This window comes from Chiloscyllium punctatum, chromosome 5, assembly GCF_047496795.1.
Source record: "Chiloscyllium punctatum isolate Juve2018m chromosome 5, sChiPun1.3, whole genome shotgun sequence".
Taxonomy (NCBI): domain Eukaryota; kingdom Metazoa; phylum Chordata; class Chondrichthyes; order Orectolobiformes; family Hemiscylliidae; genus Chiloscyllium; species Chiloscyllium punctatum.
The window spans coordinates 129,030,150-129,047,432 of record NC_092743.1 but is presented as its reverse complement, the minus strand read 5'-3'; the positions used below and the strand labels follow the sequence as shown (position 1 = coordinate 129,047,432).

The 17,283-nt window shown below is 38.6% G+C and overlaps 1 protein-coding gene across 2 annotated transcripts in view; it reads right to left on the bottom strand.

Annotated features, from left to right (window-relative positions):
* Positions 1–1,217: 1,217 nt before the first annotated feature.
* Positions 1,218–17,283, bottom strand: part of tpd52 (tumor protein D52) — a 152,570-nt gene continuing 136,504 nt past the window's right edge. For both annotated transcript variants that reach the window (XM_072571334.1, XM_072571331.1), the window contains one exon: positions 1,218–1,460. In XM_072571334.1, coding sequence (XP_072427435.1) covers positions 1,307–1,460 — 154 coding nt within the window. In that variant the 3' untranslated portion in view covers positions 1,218–1,306. The remainder of the gene's footprint in view (positions 1,461–17,283) is intronic.

Genomic DNA, 17,283 nt, shown 5'->3' with positions numbered 1-17,283 from the left:
GTTCAGTAAGTTGAGCATACCACCTTCTACCAAAGACCCAGTCAAAAACAGTTCAATATATGGTTTCTTGCTTTTCTGCATTCTCTTTGGTTGGCTGATCTACATTAGCCTTCTCTTGGTTGACCAATGCAACATCCTAACAACATCTTAGAATAACCCTGTATTTATCTTTCCAGGTCTGCTCCCATTTGCAAACATCAATTTGTTCATTCTCTTTTTTTGAAATAAACTGCTATTCAAAGTTTGATTTTCAACTCCAGCTCACAATCCCAAAACATAAAGGAGAAAAAAAAAGTGATGGTCTCACTCCAGATTTTTTCCACTATAATTTTCATTGTGTAACTATTTCTTGGAATGAAGCGTTTGTCAAATCCTTAGCATTTTGCAATACGTATTTGAAAACACAGTCCATGTCACAAAACCACAGACAGTAACGTCATATGTGATAATAATCCAACAGCAAACAATACAACCTACCTCAACAGAATGCAAATAGAATAAGTTACCAACATATTGACTAGGACAATGACAATTTCACATACAGTACCAACATCAGTTTCTAGATACAGTTTCGGTAGATACACTTACATTAAAAGACTGTTTGGTTATTATTCCTGCCAATTGTCATTGGATTATTGGATAGATGTTACTTTAGCATCAATCTCTTCAGTGACAAAGAATAAACTGTTTAAGTGCATCATTTAATAGATGGAAATACATTTGCTCAAACCTAAACATTGTAGATTTTTTCAGACCTATTAAATGAAAGCATCAATCTGAAATGTTAATAATATTTATCTCTCCACAGACTGTCAAACATGTTGGATATTTACAGAATTTTGTGTTTTCATTAAAGCAAAACCATTTCAGGTAATGGGCTAACCTCAGTCTAATGGCATGTCCAAGAACATTTCTAAACAGTGGCAGTGTTGGAAAATGCACAGGTATGGACTTGAGTTATTAGCTGTTGTGGAGATGAACAGCCTTTGAATGCAGGAACTTGGAAAAGCTGACCTCTGTGGAGACCAGTAATTTAGGGGGGCAATAAGAATTTGTAAGTTTGTTTGAATGAAAGTTACAACAGTGTGTAGATAACAAGGGAATTGTTCCAGAGTGAGTAGGAAAAAGAGAAGGGAAAGGTTGTTTCACATTTGCTGTTTCGAAGCAGTATCAATAAAAATAATGTGCAATGTTTGAATTGATTAACACAAACAAGCTCACGCTACAAAAGTTTATTTCTTATAAAATAGTAAAGCAAGAATACATATTCTTTACAGAACCAAAATCACATCATTGCTTATGATTTTCAATCTCTTTGATTTGTATCCTTAACGTCCAACAAACCCAGGAGTGCAGCTTCTGCCTCTAGCAGTGTTGTGTCTGTTTTGGCTCCAAGGAAACGTGATGTCAGCTCCAGATCAACAAGTTTCAAACGCACTCTCACTTCCCTCTGATATTTCCTAGACCAAGAAAAATATAATCTGTATGAATAATGTTTAAAAAACAAACTTCATGCAAATGCTGAGATTTAGATGTAAAATACATGAAGCATGTGCGCAATTTCTAGAAGTTGTCTATTTCATTGGATAGAACATATAAAAACCAAAGTTATCAACAGTTTTTAACCCTGATGCCAGAATCAAATTTTGTTCCTTTATCATCAGAAACAATAAACATACTCATTTTATACTTGTGCCAATTTGATGAGTGAAAATCTCACATTTTTACAGAAGCAATCACATTTGCTGTAATAAACATACAGCATCCAGAGATTAGAAAGTAACCAACATAATTATCTACAGTATAACCCTTATGACATCAAAAGGTATCACATCCCTGACATACAACAAGAAACAAACATACCAACTTAACATCTTCATCCACAATAGAGTCGACAAATTTCACACATACTCTGGAGTTTTTGACAGGATTATTGGAAATATATTTTGTAACCTGTATTTCACTATGATAACTCAGCTGAACTATCAGAGTCATCATTACTCTGCTGAAACTGACAGCAACTTTGAGAGTTCAGACTTCCTAAGAATAATGCAGTTATTGCTGTAGTTGCTGTCAATATGTTTAGCTCCTTCATGGGATATGCTGCAGAGGTTCCCACGCCCTACAATCTGCATTACAGTCATATTTTGATGAAAAATTCAACTTCTGAATTTTCTGTCAGTCACAGAAAAAAGTTACATGTTCTTGAACAAGGAGTAACTGGGTTGTTACCAGTTCACCAGCCTTATTGGTTCTGGTAAACTAGTTTTTATTAGTGGAATACCAAATTTTGTCACAATGAAAAAAGACACATACTTAACAAATTTTTGCCAGCTTTATAAATGGGTTTCACTGTTCGAAAATTTAAAGTAAAAGTGAATGATCTTAAGTGCTTTTAACTTTGAGCTGTTGCACATGAACATTTCAATTTGATTTGTCATATATCTACTTGCTGACACTGTTGTTGCATGCCAAGACATCACTTTGACTTGACACCAGATTTAAACTACCAATAGGAATGTAGAGCCTGCACTGACCACAAGTCTTGGTCAATGTATCCACTGGATATTGAATTCAGATTGGAAATTTATAAAGTACCCTAATTATGTATTTTTCAAAACTCTGACTTCCAAATATAATGGCAAATCAGTCTCATCATGCACTTTAACTTACTCAGTTATGGAAGATTTGTAATTTCAATCTACCCTTGCACTACACTGTTCATTATGCAGTCCAGGCTTTCATAAAAGTTGCATACTGTAGCAGCTAATAATATTGTCCTATCACTCCAGTTCTCTGCAGAGTGCTCTCCCCGAGACAAAAACATTAAACACAGAAGTGACCACTGTAGCTTTCCTCAAGTGTATCATGTGCACTCATAATTACCGGGTGGCTGCAGTGCAGACAGGTTTGAGCAAGTTTTTGCAAGATGGACACAGGGAGCACAAAAATTCAACAGAAGTAGAAACATGAAATTCGCTGTAAGAATATCAGTGACATCAAAATTGATGTTGATCCAGCGAAACACTTTGCATAGACACTATACTTACACAAGATTGTCTTTAACACATTAGTTTCCAGCAGCCACTGTTGCTCTGATGACACTATACTTAGTTTTCATGCCTGTAGGCTTCAGATGGGGCGGCGGATATCAGTGGGTGAAGAGGAGTCAGGAAGAAAATGAGCTTGGTTCCTACTTCTGATTATGGCTTCTGCTGAAAAGTGCGCCTTTGGGCGTAAGTATAGATAAACCAGTTTCATTTTGATACCACTTCAAAGTCAAACAGCTGGACCAACAAGTATTGCCTTATAGTTAACAAACAGCCCAGGGGGAGGAGTGAGAGGGGAGAGTCAGAAAAGGATGCTGATATCTCAAATCAGAAATATATTACCTACTTTAAGAATGTCCGAGATGTGAAGAACAATAAAAAGTTCCTGTGTCTCTGAAACATCTCCACATGCTTCACACAGATGGAATTACTGTGAAGTGTTTATGTTCTAACTCTTTGTGGTTGAAGGATGTCTGAGCACTAACAAAATTATCAGATCAGACAAAAGGGCAATAGTCTAACACAGAGCAATACCTGTTAGAATTTAGCAACCTTTTAGCATCACAATGAAATATTAACCTAGATTATCTGCTCCAGACTGGTGTAGTTTTCTACTTTATAGGATTATAATGTTACCAACGATAGAAAAAAAAATGGTTTTACTGGAACTGGATTCTATGGCAAACCTCAGTTTTATTAATGATACATTAATGTGCAAATTAAAGTATTTCTGAAAGAAATGAGAGTCGCTATGTAAGCTTTGAATAAAATAAACTTTTCTAAAATGCAGAGAAGTCTGACCATCTGCTACTACTGAACAAATGTAAAGATCTCAAGTGGAACCTTTGTGTCAAGATTAGAGTGGTGCTGGAAAAGCACAGCAGGTCAGGCAGCATCCAAGGAGCAGGAAAATCGATGTTTTGGGCAAAAGTCCTTCATCAGAAATTTCTGAAGGGCTTTTGCCCAAAACGTCGATTTTCCTGCTTCTTTGATGTCGCCTGACCTGTGCTTTTCCAGCACCACTTTAATCTTGACTCTAATCTCCACATCTGCAGTACCCATCTCCGCCAAGTGGTATCTTTGTAACTTATGATTATGATCTGAATATTTTTGCTTAGCATTGGTGCTCATATCTTTTTGGATCATTTAAGAGCCACAATTTTGTTCCCCTTTCATTTAGGCCATGCAGTGTATATTTCACTTGTCAGTTAATTGCTATCATCCAGTTACTACTGACACTTGAGCATTCGGATATAGGACCAATTCTGGGTACTGGCCCCATACCAAGCTGGCACATAGAGTCACAGAGATGTACAGTATGGAAACAGACCCTTCGGTCCAACCCGCCCATGCCGACCAGATATCTCAACCCAATCTAGTCCCATCTGCCAGCACCCGGTCCATATCCCTCCAAACCCTTCCTATTCATATAACCACCCAAATGCCTCTTATATGTTGCAATTGTACCAGGCTCAACCACTTCCTCTGGCAGCTCATTCCATACACGTACCACCCTCTGTGTGAAAATGTTGCCCCTTAGGACCCTTTTATATCTTTCTCCTCTCACCCTAAATCTATGCCCTCTAGTTCTGGACTCCTTGACCCCATGGAAAAGAATTTGTCTATTTAACCTATCCATGCCCCTCATAATTTTGTAAACCTCTTCGGTCATCCCTCAGCCTATAACACTATAAGGAAAATAGCTCCAGCCAGTTCAGCCTCTCCCTATAGCTCAAATCCTTGTAAATCTTTTCTGAATCCTTTCAAGTTTCACAACACCTTTCTGATAGGAAGGAGACCAGAATTGCACGCAATATTCCAACAGTAGCCTAACCAAAGTTCAGTACAGCCGCAACATGATCTCTCAACTCCTGTACTCAATACTCTGACCAATAAAAGTATACCAAATGCCTTCTTCACTATCCTATCTACCTGCACTCCAAGGTCTTTTTGTTCAGCAACACTTCCTAGGATGTTACCATTACGTGTATAAGTCTTGCTAAGATTTGCTTTCCCAAAATGCATGACCAATGATTTTCAATATGAAGGCCAAATCATAGTCAGACGATGCATTTCCTGTTCAATTAGAGATCGCAGACTCTGATTTGGCAATTTAAAGGATGAACCTAAGGGGCAATCATTAATGTGGGAACAGAGCGAGTGAAGGATAGAGTGAAGGATATCAAGCCATCAGCAGGGAAGCCTCACAAGCAAAGGCAGACTGACATCTCTCTTTACGTTCTTTTGGCGATTGTGTCATAACAGTGAAGCATGCATTTCCCAGAATGCTGCAAGCTCAACCAAGCTGGCCCAGTGTGAAGTGGACTGCAAAGTAAGCAGTTACAGTACAGCCACACATGGACTGTACAGACATACCAGACAGTACAGACATGGACACATTGCTGCAAGGATTTCAATGTTCTTCTGAGGGCTGACAAGATGACCCCAGTGGCATAGAGCATGACATGAAGTGGCACCAGCGCTACAATGACCAACCTACTCACAAGCTGAATTGCTTCAGATTATTAAAAAGATGTGCACCAGAGAACTATGCAGTCAGGGGCAAATGTCATTTCACTATCACTTGTGGAGGAATTAGCACTGACATCACATGTCTAACTAACTGGAAGTGGGAAAGGAAAGCAACATGACCTTAATTCCCTGTTCAGGAAACAAGCTTTTAAATCCCAGGTTGAGAGCTTTACCAAATAGTGGAGTACACCATCTTGCAGTTTTTGGGATGGATGCAGGAAATGTTTGGGCTTCTAAGCTGTATGCTCGAGGCTGACCACATCCTTCCTTCTGACTCTCTCTTTCCTTTTCCGTCTTTTTCTCTCTCATTTCTTTCCTCTTCTGACATCTTGTGGAAGCCAGAGTGGAGCCAGAGTATCATCAACAGCAGCATGGCTGTGCCCAGATTGAGGACTGGCTAGGTAGGCCTGAAGCTTCAACTCAGGAACTAGGTGGTCCGTCATCTGTGGTGGAGCTTGGTACACAGAGCACGGGTGCAATAGGCCCCTCGCAGCAACAGATGGGTCATGGACTGCGGCGGTGCTCAATGCTAAGCAGATTGCTGTCTGTGGTGGAGCTTGGAGCCTGGAGCGGGGCTGCATCCTTTGTGGGGCATAAGGTTAAGTTCGATGTGGACTGAAGGCGAGGTCCCAGCATTGTCTGCTTGAAGGACTGTAATGCAGAAGTTTTTATTTCTTCATTTTTCTAATTTATTCCTAAGATCCTGTACCTAGGTACCATTGTGTCGAAGATGGCAGCATAAGTCGTGACTTTGTAAATTTTTAACTGCATTCATGTGGGTACATGTGACAATAAACCAAATTCTAATTCTAATAACAATGCACATGTAACATCATTACGCAGTCCCTCGGGAAGTGAGTGATGGTGAGGTGGGAGAACTGCCAAGGTAAACTGAAATGATCTTAGCATCACCACGTGACACAGAAGTAGCAATTGCACCAAAATGTCAGATGGACTTTTTCATAATTTTTGCACTGAAGTGGAAAACGAAAATGGCAAAATTGACCAGCATCAAGATATAGGCAAGTCTTTTTTAAATGCAAAAAAACACTGTTGGTTTTAGTGGTATTTTCTTTCAAGAGAGCTTTGCAACTGTTCTTTCAGGACCATTTAAAAGTTTATATCAAAATCGTGTTTTTTTTTCCCTTCTTAAATGCAGAGAGATATAGTACTTACCGTATACTGGCACTGGGTTTATAGCCTGCATTCTTGGTAGTCATACTTTAATTTTGTTCGTAGTTGTAACTTCAGCTCTGAACGCACGTAGCTAATAGGGAATTATGACTGTTAGGAAAACGACTTTTCAGAATGCCACAGTGCTGTCATCTTTCAACCTTTAATATCCACTTGTTACCATTAATTAGCTATCACCACTAACTTTTAGTGTACACTTACTTTCACCATTTTTTAGTCCCCACATACTGCTTTCTTACTACCATTTGTAATTCAGTGTATTTGTTAGTTCACATAAGATAAATCACAGAGCATGGATTCTTCTTGGGGTATGCATCTAAAGTTTATTTACATCACTAACTATTTGCAAGGCTATATTACACACAGTCTGAATCCTGTGCTTACTGCTGTTATTGACTACATTGACTCCATCATGTAGACAGTGAGACTAAAGGTGAGGTGGGTATTTTGGTACCCGAACATCACACCATAATGTCGTGAAACTGTCTTAAAGATAGTGCCTGTGAAATCAAGTTGCCTAGCTTTAAACAAAAAAAGTAGATTGGTGAGCCACTAACAAAAAAAAAACTACTTTTTAAGCTTTGCATCCTTTTCACCACCCTAAAACTCTGGGGGGGATATGGTTGAAAGTAAATATAGATCATGCAGGGGAGGGAGAGAGAGAGAGAGAGAGAGAGAGAGAGAAACAAATATTCACAACTTAACTAAGATCTTTACCAGCATTTATAAAGATTCAACACTGAATCGTAAATTTGTCTGTCTTTTCAACAAACATAACCAATACGTTCCAGTATTTCATGTTTTGTTTTACATTTCTACAATCTGCTCTATTTTGCTTTCATTTATCCTAGCACAGTGCATGACTTTCCTTATGCTATCAAATAAAAGCGGCATTTGATACAAGATAAGGACCTAAGTTTCAGGAATGCTTGCCCTGTGAACGTGCATCAATCAAGTGAGTTTCACAATCAATTTTTATCTAAATTTAGGCAAAACATCAAAAAAGAATTGCTGGCAGCTGACTTTTATGTTTGTTTCATAATTGCTAGCTAGTTGTGGAGGAATATTGTCATCAATAGCTGCGCAACCATTCTCTCGGATTGAATGGGCCAAACGACCAGTCTCCTTGACATAATTATTTTAAGATTCGTGCTTACAGACGGCAACGATGCACTGCCAACACAGAGACTAAAAGTGGAGACTATGTTTTTACATTTGTTTCCTTTAAAGAACTGTAACTTTATCATAGTGACTGCAAATAGAAGCTATCTCTGCAGATCATCATTTGAAGCAAACAACATTATAATCAGTGGCCCTGTCCAGCACTCCTTCTGGCACCAGAAGGATATCCTTTATATACGAGGATCAACACACCAAAACATAGATAAAGTTTTGTTTCTTCCCATCAACAAGATTTATAGGGAGAGGCAAATGATAGGTTGCTGTTGGCATAGTAATCTTATCTAATGTCCCATCATTACAGTCAGGCACCAAATCCTTAATCTCCTAAACAACCAGAGCTCCCTACGTTTAAAGGTTAAACAGTTGAACGCCTCCCAGTCAAACATACATGGGATTAAACTGTCGACTGCGTCTGGCGTATGGTTCAAACTTCAAGTACTTTGCTTTTGAACAATTTCTGTGAACTCTAAATCAAACACATTGAGGGAAGCTCTTATCTTAACTGCTCTTATGAACCGCATTCTCATAGTACCTGCTGCACAAAACCAGCTTGCTGTTCGAGCTCTTAGGCTGCTTTCAGGCATCAAGCAAAAGGCAATTAGGTATGTTTCTACAACTGAGAATGAATTTGCACAATAAACTGTTTTCCTAAAAGGGGGTTTACCATCACTTCCAGAAATTCTATAAACAGCTCTGGAATGCTCAGTGAGGGGGGGAAGCAACACAGTGGGAAACAACAGCAAAATATTTACAACAAATCAATCAAACTATGTTTGCAAGGGTGTAATTTAAAGTTACTTCTAAACATACTTGTAGTCACTTTCTCTATATGTGAACAATTTGTTTGCCTACAACACTGCTGCACTCTTTATTCTATTGCCAAATACCATACAACTTCCAGAGGTTCAGTGCAGCTAGTTATGGAGAATCACTTCACAGTGCAAAGAGATGCATAATTATATTACTAGCCTGGTGTTTCTTGCATTCCTATTAGCTGGTGTTACCACCTGAACTTGAATTTACTGGATGTGAACAGATATGTAGGTCAATTAGAGAACAAACTCCACTGTCCTGTAGTATTTTACGCTTAATGATTCAGAAGGCAATTTACAGTTTTCCCAGGGTATAGGATTACAGGTGCACAATGTCCGGATGATAACTTACTTAAATAAAAAACTACTGCTTTTATAAACTTTTTCAAAACATTGCTTTATGTGTTTTTAGATACCTAATGAAATTCCATCCACCTCTATGATTAAAAGAACACAAAGCATATTTGTTTTAATTGAAAAATTTCAGACACGTATGAAAATAAGATATACAAGAACAAAGAAATGCATTTCAACATTCTTAGAGGTCCCCCCTAGACAGTTACCCATACCCAAACCCCTCCACCCAGGTTAGGCATTGCTACAAAAGCAGTTTCTCTGATGAATAAATGTAATTCATGCCGTGATACAAAGACGTGTATGGAAAGAGCTGCCAGAGGAAGTGGTGGAGGCTTGTATAATTGCAACACTTAAGAGGCATTTGGATGGGTATATGAATAGGAAAGGTTTGGAGGGATATGGGCCGGGTGGAGGAGGGTGGGACTAGATTAGGTTGAGATATCTGGTCGGCATGGACGGGTTGGACCGAAGGGTCTGTTTCCTTGCTGTACATCTCTATGACTATGACTCTATATAACAATGGTGCTATAACCGCCTATTGGTAAGTTTAGATAGGAAGGAAGAGAGAGTAAAACGTACTTACAACGCTTTCACTCATGAATACAGCCCAGTTACTGGTGAGAAACACGTGTGGGTGCTAAGTGAAATATTGAATCAGGCTCAATGAGAAGTTGAGAAAATAGCAAAAGTAGTGAAAGAGTATTGGGGAAAGCTTAAGCTTTCCAATTAGAACAATTGGGAAAGCTCCCCTAAGTAATGAGTAGATGCAACAGCTTGTTGTAATCTTGTTAGCTCCTAGGGCTCAATTTTCACCACTGAGACAGAGAAGCTCAAATGATTCTATCTCCTTACGAGGTGCTCCTGTCCATATTTTCACTCTAGAAAGCCTTTTGTTGCGGGGAGTGTTGGAATCAGGCCTACCACTTCTTGAAGCAGTTCAGAAGTGGCTACGGAGGCAGGTTAAAGCTGAAGTGAGCTTATTTTTTTTAAAAAACCCTTGGTTCTTTAAGATTTCAGTCCAGTTGTAAAAAAAGGTTGTTACGCCATCTAACCCTCATCCCTCAAAAACACATTTGACCCCCTTGCATCATCATAACCGTATCACCTCCATGCTCCCTTATAGCCACATGCATAATCACTCACCCAGTATCCACTTTGAGCATAGAACATAGAACATAGAACATAGAACAATACAGCACAGAACAGGCCCTTCGGCCCACGATGTTGTGCCGAACTTCTATCCTAGATTAAGCACCCATCCATGTACCTATCCAAATGCCGCTTAAAGGTCGCCAATGAATCTGACTCTACCACTCCCACGGGCAGCGCATTCCATGCCCCCACCACTCTCTGGGTAAAGAACCCACCCCTGACATCTCCCCTATACCTTCCACCCTTCACCTTAAATTTATGTCCCCTTGTAACACTCTGTTGTACCCGGGGAAAAAGTTTCTGACTGTCTACTCTATCTATTCCTCTGATCATCTTATAAGCCTCTATCAAGTCACCCCTCATCCTTCGCCGTTCCAACGAGAAAAGGCCGAGAACTCTCAACCTATCCTCGTACGACCTACTCTCCATTCCAGGCAACATCCTGGTAAATCTTCTCTGCACCCTCTCCAAAGCTTCCACATCTTTCCTAAAGTGAGGCGACCAGAACTGCACACAGTAATTCTTAGAAGCTGGATAGAGAAGAAGAAAGAATTTAACAATCCAAAAGAGCTCACATGCAAATACACTTTATATTTTCAAAAAACTCCATCATTAGTGAATTCCATTCAAAACATAATCCCCTTAGCTGGTCAATCAGTTTTTAAAAACTCCTATCCAGCAAACGCATCAAATATATCCTTGAATAGCTTCTTAAAACTGTCAAGCAAAATGTGAGCTCAGAGCCAGCCTGCTGAGATAAGTGGCTCTGGAGCTTCTGAAACACAGTCATGCATTCAGAATACATTCAGCTGTAAGAACAATCATTGGAAAGTGGCTATTGACTTTTTCTAAGTTACACAAGATGGAGGCTTAAATGATATCAAACCATGACATTTAAAGCACTGAAGCACCAATCAACAGCATTTAGAACTTCTGCAGAAATCTTTGAGGCTTCCATTACAGGTGTAGATGTATCTATCGTTAAACAAAAATTGGGTCTGTTGGAACTCAGCATTAATGTCAAGTCTGGAATTCCCACCAGTGGATTCACACCCTGCTCCTTTCCCTGTGCTAATAAAAATGGGATTTGCCAGAAATAGGGGTGGGATTTCTGCATCATCTTTCTATCTGTCATTTTTAAAGATCTCAACATTTGGACCTGTTCCATGAAAATTTAGCTCATAATCTCAGCAGTCTAACAAAATCTGACTCAGTGAAACAGGAAACCCTAGGATATAAAGCTAATGTATGAACCAAAAAGTTAATAAAATGAACAGCAATACAAATGTAACTTACAAATTGTAAGTGTCTCAGATGCATGGGAAAACAGTACAATGTGCTCAATATTTTTCCAATTGACATACGGTGGGCTATGGACTCTAATACAGTTTGAAAAATATGTTCCTGGTGAATCTCAAATTTATTGCAATTCTATGCTTTTGTAAACTGGATATGATGCAACAAAATCTTTTTTCAAAAATCTCACAGAAGTGTTACAATACATTTAAGTGAGCAGAATTGAGTTTTGAAAATTCAGTTGAAAAAATTAAGATTGGGATCTTCAAAAACTGCATCACATGTATCTTCAACAAATTTTGAGAATGTTTATCCTTGAAACATAAGAACCTAAAGAATACAATACAGTAACAAACTTATACAACTGGTTCAGCAATACGGAACCAATACACAAGGGTATGTGTCTAACATTACATCATTCTCTGTCTGTTAACATCACCAATTTCTTTGTCTTGTTCATATTTGACTAGAATATATCGTGAAGAACACTGAAGAGATTTTTGTCTTCTCCTAAGCACAAGGCATAATTCAAACATGAATTCAGACCATCTGCAGTGTACTTATTAGCATATGTTCTTTAAGAAAATATGCCTCCTGAAGGTTAAGGATGTACTAGAGGGCACTGAAGCCACAATTAACTATACAGTGGTTTTAGATTGAAGTTGTTGTAAAGGAAAACCATGTGCAGTGGCCATGTGGATATTGTGCGGCTGATTTGCAATTGCCAATTTTGTGCCCCCACTGAAATGGAATTTCTTCCATGATTCATTCCAGATTGAGGAGAACTGCTACTTACCTTTGTTATTAATTTAATACTACAGTGGTCTGGATTTCTGATTTCCTTTTATTTTCAAATGGAAAAGATTTGTTGGAAACGGATAAATGGCTCAGCATTGAGTCTCAGTCTTAGGGTCATGGATTTTGTATCAATCAGAACTCGTCACAACTCATGATTGATTATAACGCATGCCAGACAATCTCACTAATGGCATCCATTAAGACTGTATTGAAGTGATCAGTGTCAATAACTACAACAAAATCAGTGTAGACAATTTTGAAGCTCCTTTCCAGAAATCGCCTGCCTAGAGAATAATCACATCATTTGCCAAATTAAATTAAAGCATATTTTCATAACTTAGGCTTGTTTGAATGGTTTCAACAAATATTGACACAGCCCAAAGACCTAAGTCCTAAAACGTTGTCAGGAACCCAAAGGAAACAATGATACTATTTTCTTATTACCCCTATTAATAAACAAAGCCAATCAGAAATTTGCTGAGTTTGGGAATTTGTTGAGATACTTTTACAGACCTTTTAATATCTTGGGACTCCAGCTGGAAAACCTAAGTCTTGCAAACATTTCCTTACATCTCAAGTGCAACAACCAGTACAATGCAACAGACTTTGTTCACAGTAACTTGTGGGTGGATTAAAAAAAGCATGTTTCAAAACATATGGCCAAAGTTTCATGCAGCAGTAAAAGAAAACTCCAAACTTAATTTCCGCATGACTATGAGCCATAATATTGGAGTTGAACTTAACACTACCATGATTTTTTGCACTGTTACAAAATGCTATTTCCTATTTTGAGAAAATACCTTTAGATTGAACTACAGTATACTGAAGAGGTACTCTCCCTCTACAAACAACACTTAGAATACATATTGAAATAAAAGCAATGGCTATTTGATAATTTTCTTACATATCTTACGTCAATTTAAGTTTAGATTTTTTACGAAAATTAATAAAGTTCACAAATATAATTTTTGGAAACCGTTCTCTGGCAAGTTTCTCTGTTGCATCTCTGCCTATCAGGTCATGTAGGTAAAATATCTTAAACAATGCAACAAATTCATCTGGTACAGTGTGCAATGAGAAGAAGATGGAAATAGCTTTACTTGTTCAGCTCCCAAGCTGTTCTCTTCCCTGATACTCCAATGCAAAAAGCAGCTCTTTCATCAGTGCATAAAAATATCACTGAAGTTTGAGCTACATAATGATGGAGATTAAGGAGCCAAAAAAGCTAGTCTTAAACAAAAACAAGTAACGTTTTGAAAATGAAAAGATGTGGGCTCATTACTACACTTTGCTTCTTCATTGAACTAACTCACAAAGTCTAAACAGCTTAGAAGTTCAGCTTAATGTCACACACGACTGATGCACAGTCTAGAAGTTATGCATCCCACTTTGAGGCTTTGAATTAATCCTTTTCTTCTCTGTTCTAAATCCTACAGCCTGGCAACCAACATGAAGAAACCAATGATGGATAAAGCTTCCCAAATAGGTTTTTGTGTTAGTTGCAACTATCCAGGACTAATTTTAATGCAGTTCATCTCATTTTCTTTTTCATTTGAAAACGAAGGCTCCCTGTTCGAAAAGAAGCTCTTTAGTAACTGTAGTTAATGAAAAAAAGCGGGGGCATGTTTAAAATTTTGTTCTTGTGGCTTCAGTACCATTAAGATGGTAAAAGTTTCTGTTCCATGTGATTTATGAATAAAAGTAAAAGGCTCTATGTCTTCCTAATTGTCCTTTCCCTTTTTAAAACTTTGTTTCTGTTTTAGTTATATTCCTTTATGGTTGCTCAGGCATTAAACTTTCAAACATTTTCACTACTTAATGTCTGCATCTCTGTGCAACTTTACCCTTCTTCTCACTTTCTCTTTATCGTTAAATCTTTTTTTTCCTTCTGACTATTTGATTAGATTCCCTAGTGTGGAAACAGGCCCTTCGGCCCAACAAGTCCACAATGACCCTTCGAAGAGCAACCCACCCAGTCCCATTCCCCTACATTTAACCCTGACTAATACACCTAGTACTACAGACAATTTAGCATGGCCAATTCACCTGACCTCCACATCTTTGGTAGGTGGAAGTAAATCGGAGCATCCGGAGAAAACCCACACAGACACTTGCCCGAGGTGGGAATTGAACCCGGGTCCCTGGCGCTGTGAAGCAGCAGTTCTAAACACTGAGCCACCGTGCCGCCCCTAATAAGAACCGAAATTAGTGCTGAAGCATGTGGATTGCCCAGGTCTCATTAGGACTTCTCCATACTGGCTCCTGTTCTAAACCAATGGGTATAATGTGGGGTCTTGCAAGCAGGCGAGAGTGGAAAAGCACACAACAGTAGGGCACCAACCAAGGCCAAAGTAAACGCAAACTAAGTCAGACAGGTTGGAAGTTTGAACCAGTCACCACTGGAGGGGTGTGACTGGTATCTTATTGGAAGCTCTTATTCTCATCCTTTAGAACAGCAAACGTGCTTCAAAAGTACTTCATTGATGGTAGAGTGTGGCTTGGCAAACTGCAGGAGAAAAGTATGTAGAAATGAGTTAGCTGATCTACAATAAGGACACGGTGGGTCCTGGAGACAAAAACAAGGCTTACAACAGATTACTAACATTCAGCACAGGGCTGCGTCCATGTTATACGAAAGAAGAAATGGATGTTATATTATGAATGTCTCTATAAATCTTCCAAAACAAATTATTACACAAAAACAGTCAAGCAGGAATGGCCCTGGAGACTATTATAGGAATTGAGAGGGGTGTGTAAGGTATGAAAGCATGAAGTAGATCCCAGGGATAAACTGTGGGTCAACTGAAGCATAGATTTAAAGTGTACGCCCACTGGACAGAAGTGACACTGGCATGACGTGGGAATAGTAAGAAAGTGCTGAAGAATGTCACTGACATATGTATAATGGAAATAGTTTGCACTGGGAAACAGAAAGAAATGTAACAGCATCCAGCACAGGGACAGGGAATATCAAAAGGAAAAGGCAGTAGAGCTTATGATGATGCCAGGATTGTGAAAGGAAATAGAGTGAGGGCTGGTAAATTGCAGTAGGAAGATCAAGAAGCATAAAGTATAAGGGAAGCAAGGTTAGAGAAACATTTGTTCCAAAGCAACTTTCCAGAACTGACCTGAGGAAATGCGCATTAGGTAAAATAGATATTACTGTGTATGGATTTGAATTATGACAAACATTAATCACTAAACAATGAACCTTACAAAAAACGTCTATTTTCACCTACACAATATCATCTGCTCCTGCACATCCTAGCTGTACCATCATTAAAACTTGAACCATATTTCTGTTATCTTTTGGTTTGATTATTTCATTGTGCCCCTTTTACATCCTTAAAGAACTCAAACTTAGCAAAACACTGCATGACCACACAAAGTCCCTCTTATCCATCCCCTGCCAGTGTTTGATGACCTGGATTGGTTCCTTGACCTCAATATAGTGAAGTTAAACTGACTGTCAAATGTCTTTGTTCAGCCAATCTCTGTAAAATCTTCCAATTCTACATTGTAGTCATGCCCTCACCAGATAGTTTTGTATTTTGTATCCCTCTTCCTTTACCAAATCAGAACTTAGAGTCATCTTTGCCCAATCCTCTGGGACTCATTCAGCAAACGCTGCACTCCTCAAAATAAATATCTTATCTTCATGAGGGTTTTGGAGAAAGTGAGGACTGCAGATGCTACAGATCAGAGTCAAGAGCATGGTGCTGGAAAAGCACAGATCAGGCAGCATCCGAGGAGCAGGAGAATCGACGTTTTGGTCAACATGGACCCACACCAAAAAAAAATCTCAAACTCTTGGCAGTATATTATAGCAATTGGCCATTCAGCCCTAATTTGATGTGCTAAATAACATCATCATGTTGAAAGTGCTGTGTAGCTGCAACTTTCGTTGAATAAAAAGATCAATTGATTTGGGGATCAAATGACTCATCTATGGTTTACTAGAAAAGCTAAAAATAGTATTAAATTTAAAGAGGCTGAAATGTTACAAAGAATAGCTGTAAGTCTAAAGATTGGGGGAGTATTAGAAACCAGAAAAGACAGTTCAAAAATTCACCAAAAAAGTGAAAGAATTGAATAGGTCAGCAAGTTTACCAATCACATTTTTTTTTTAAATTGCAGGAGTTTTTACATGTATATAAAATGAGGGAGAATAGCTAAGTAAATGTTGGCATCTTAGAAGCAGAGCCGCATTAAAGTGATGGGGGAAGTAAGAAATAGAAGAAACCTTGAGGGCTCTTGTGGTGTACTGGCCCTACCTCTAGACCACCTGGGTTCAATCCTGCCTACTCCACAGGTGTGCAATAACATCCCAGAATAGGCTCATATAAAAATATCCAGCAGAAACCTCAGACACAAGTGTTATGTCTGGTTTTGTAGGAGACAGTAGAAATTACAAACCAGAATAAACATGAGACTAATATGAATGACGGACCTCAAGGTAATTAGTATCAGCAAGGGTAGAAAAATACGGAGAAACTTCAAGGACAAGGGGCAAAAGGTCTCCACGACCTACAGAGTTCTGGAGGGTGCACAGTTTATGATCTAAATTCTCAAGATTCTCGAGTGGCCCCAGCAGGTTGAAAGTTACCAAGTGTAAAACCACAATAAAAGAAAATGAGGTGAGATTAAAACAAGTCAATTGATTGTCAGGAAAATGCTGGAGTTGATTAGTAAGGAATATGTAATGACACATTTAGAAAATCATTGTGTGATCAGACAAAGTCAAAGTGGTATTACAAAGGGAAATTTTGTTTGACAAATTTTGGAGGTCTTTTTTGAGGAAAGAATGAGTAGGGTTGATAAAGACAAAACCAGCATATGTTGCTAGCTTCAATTCCAAAAAGACCTTTGATTAGGTGCAACAAAAAGGTTAAACTGCAAGATAAGAGCTT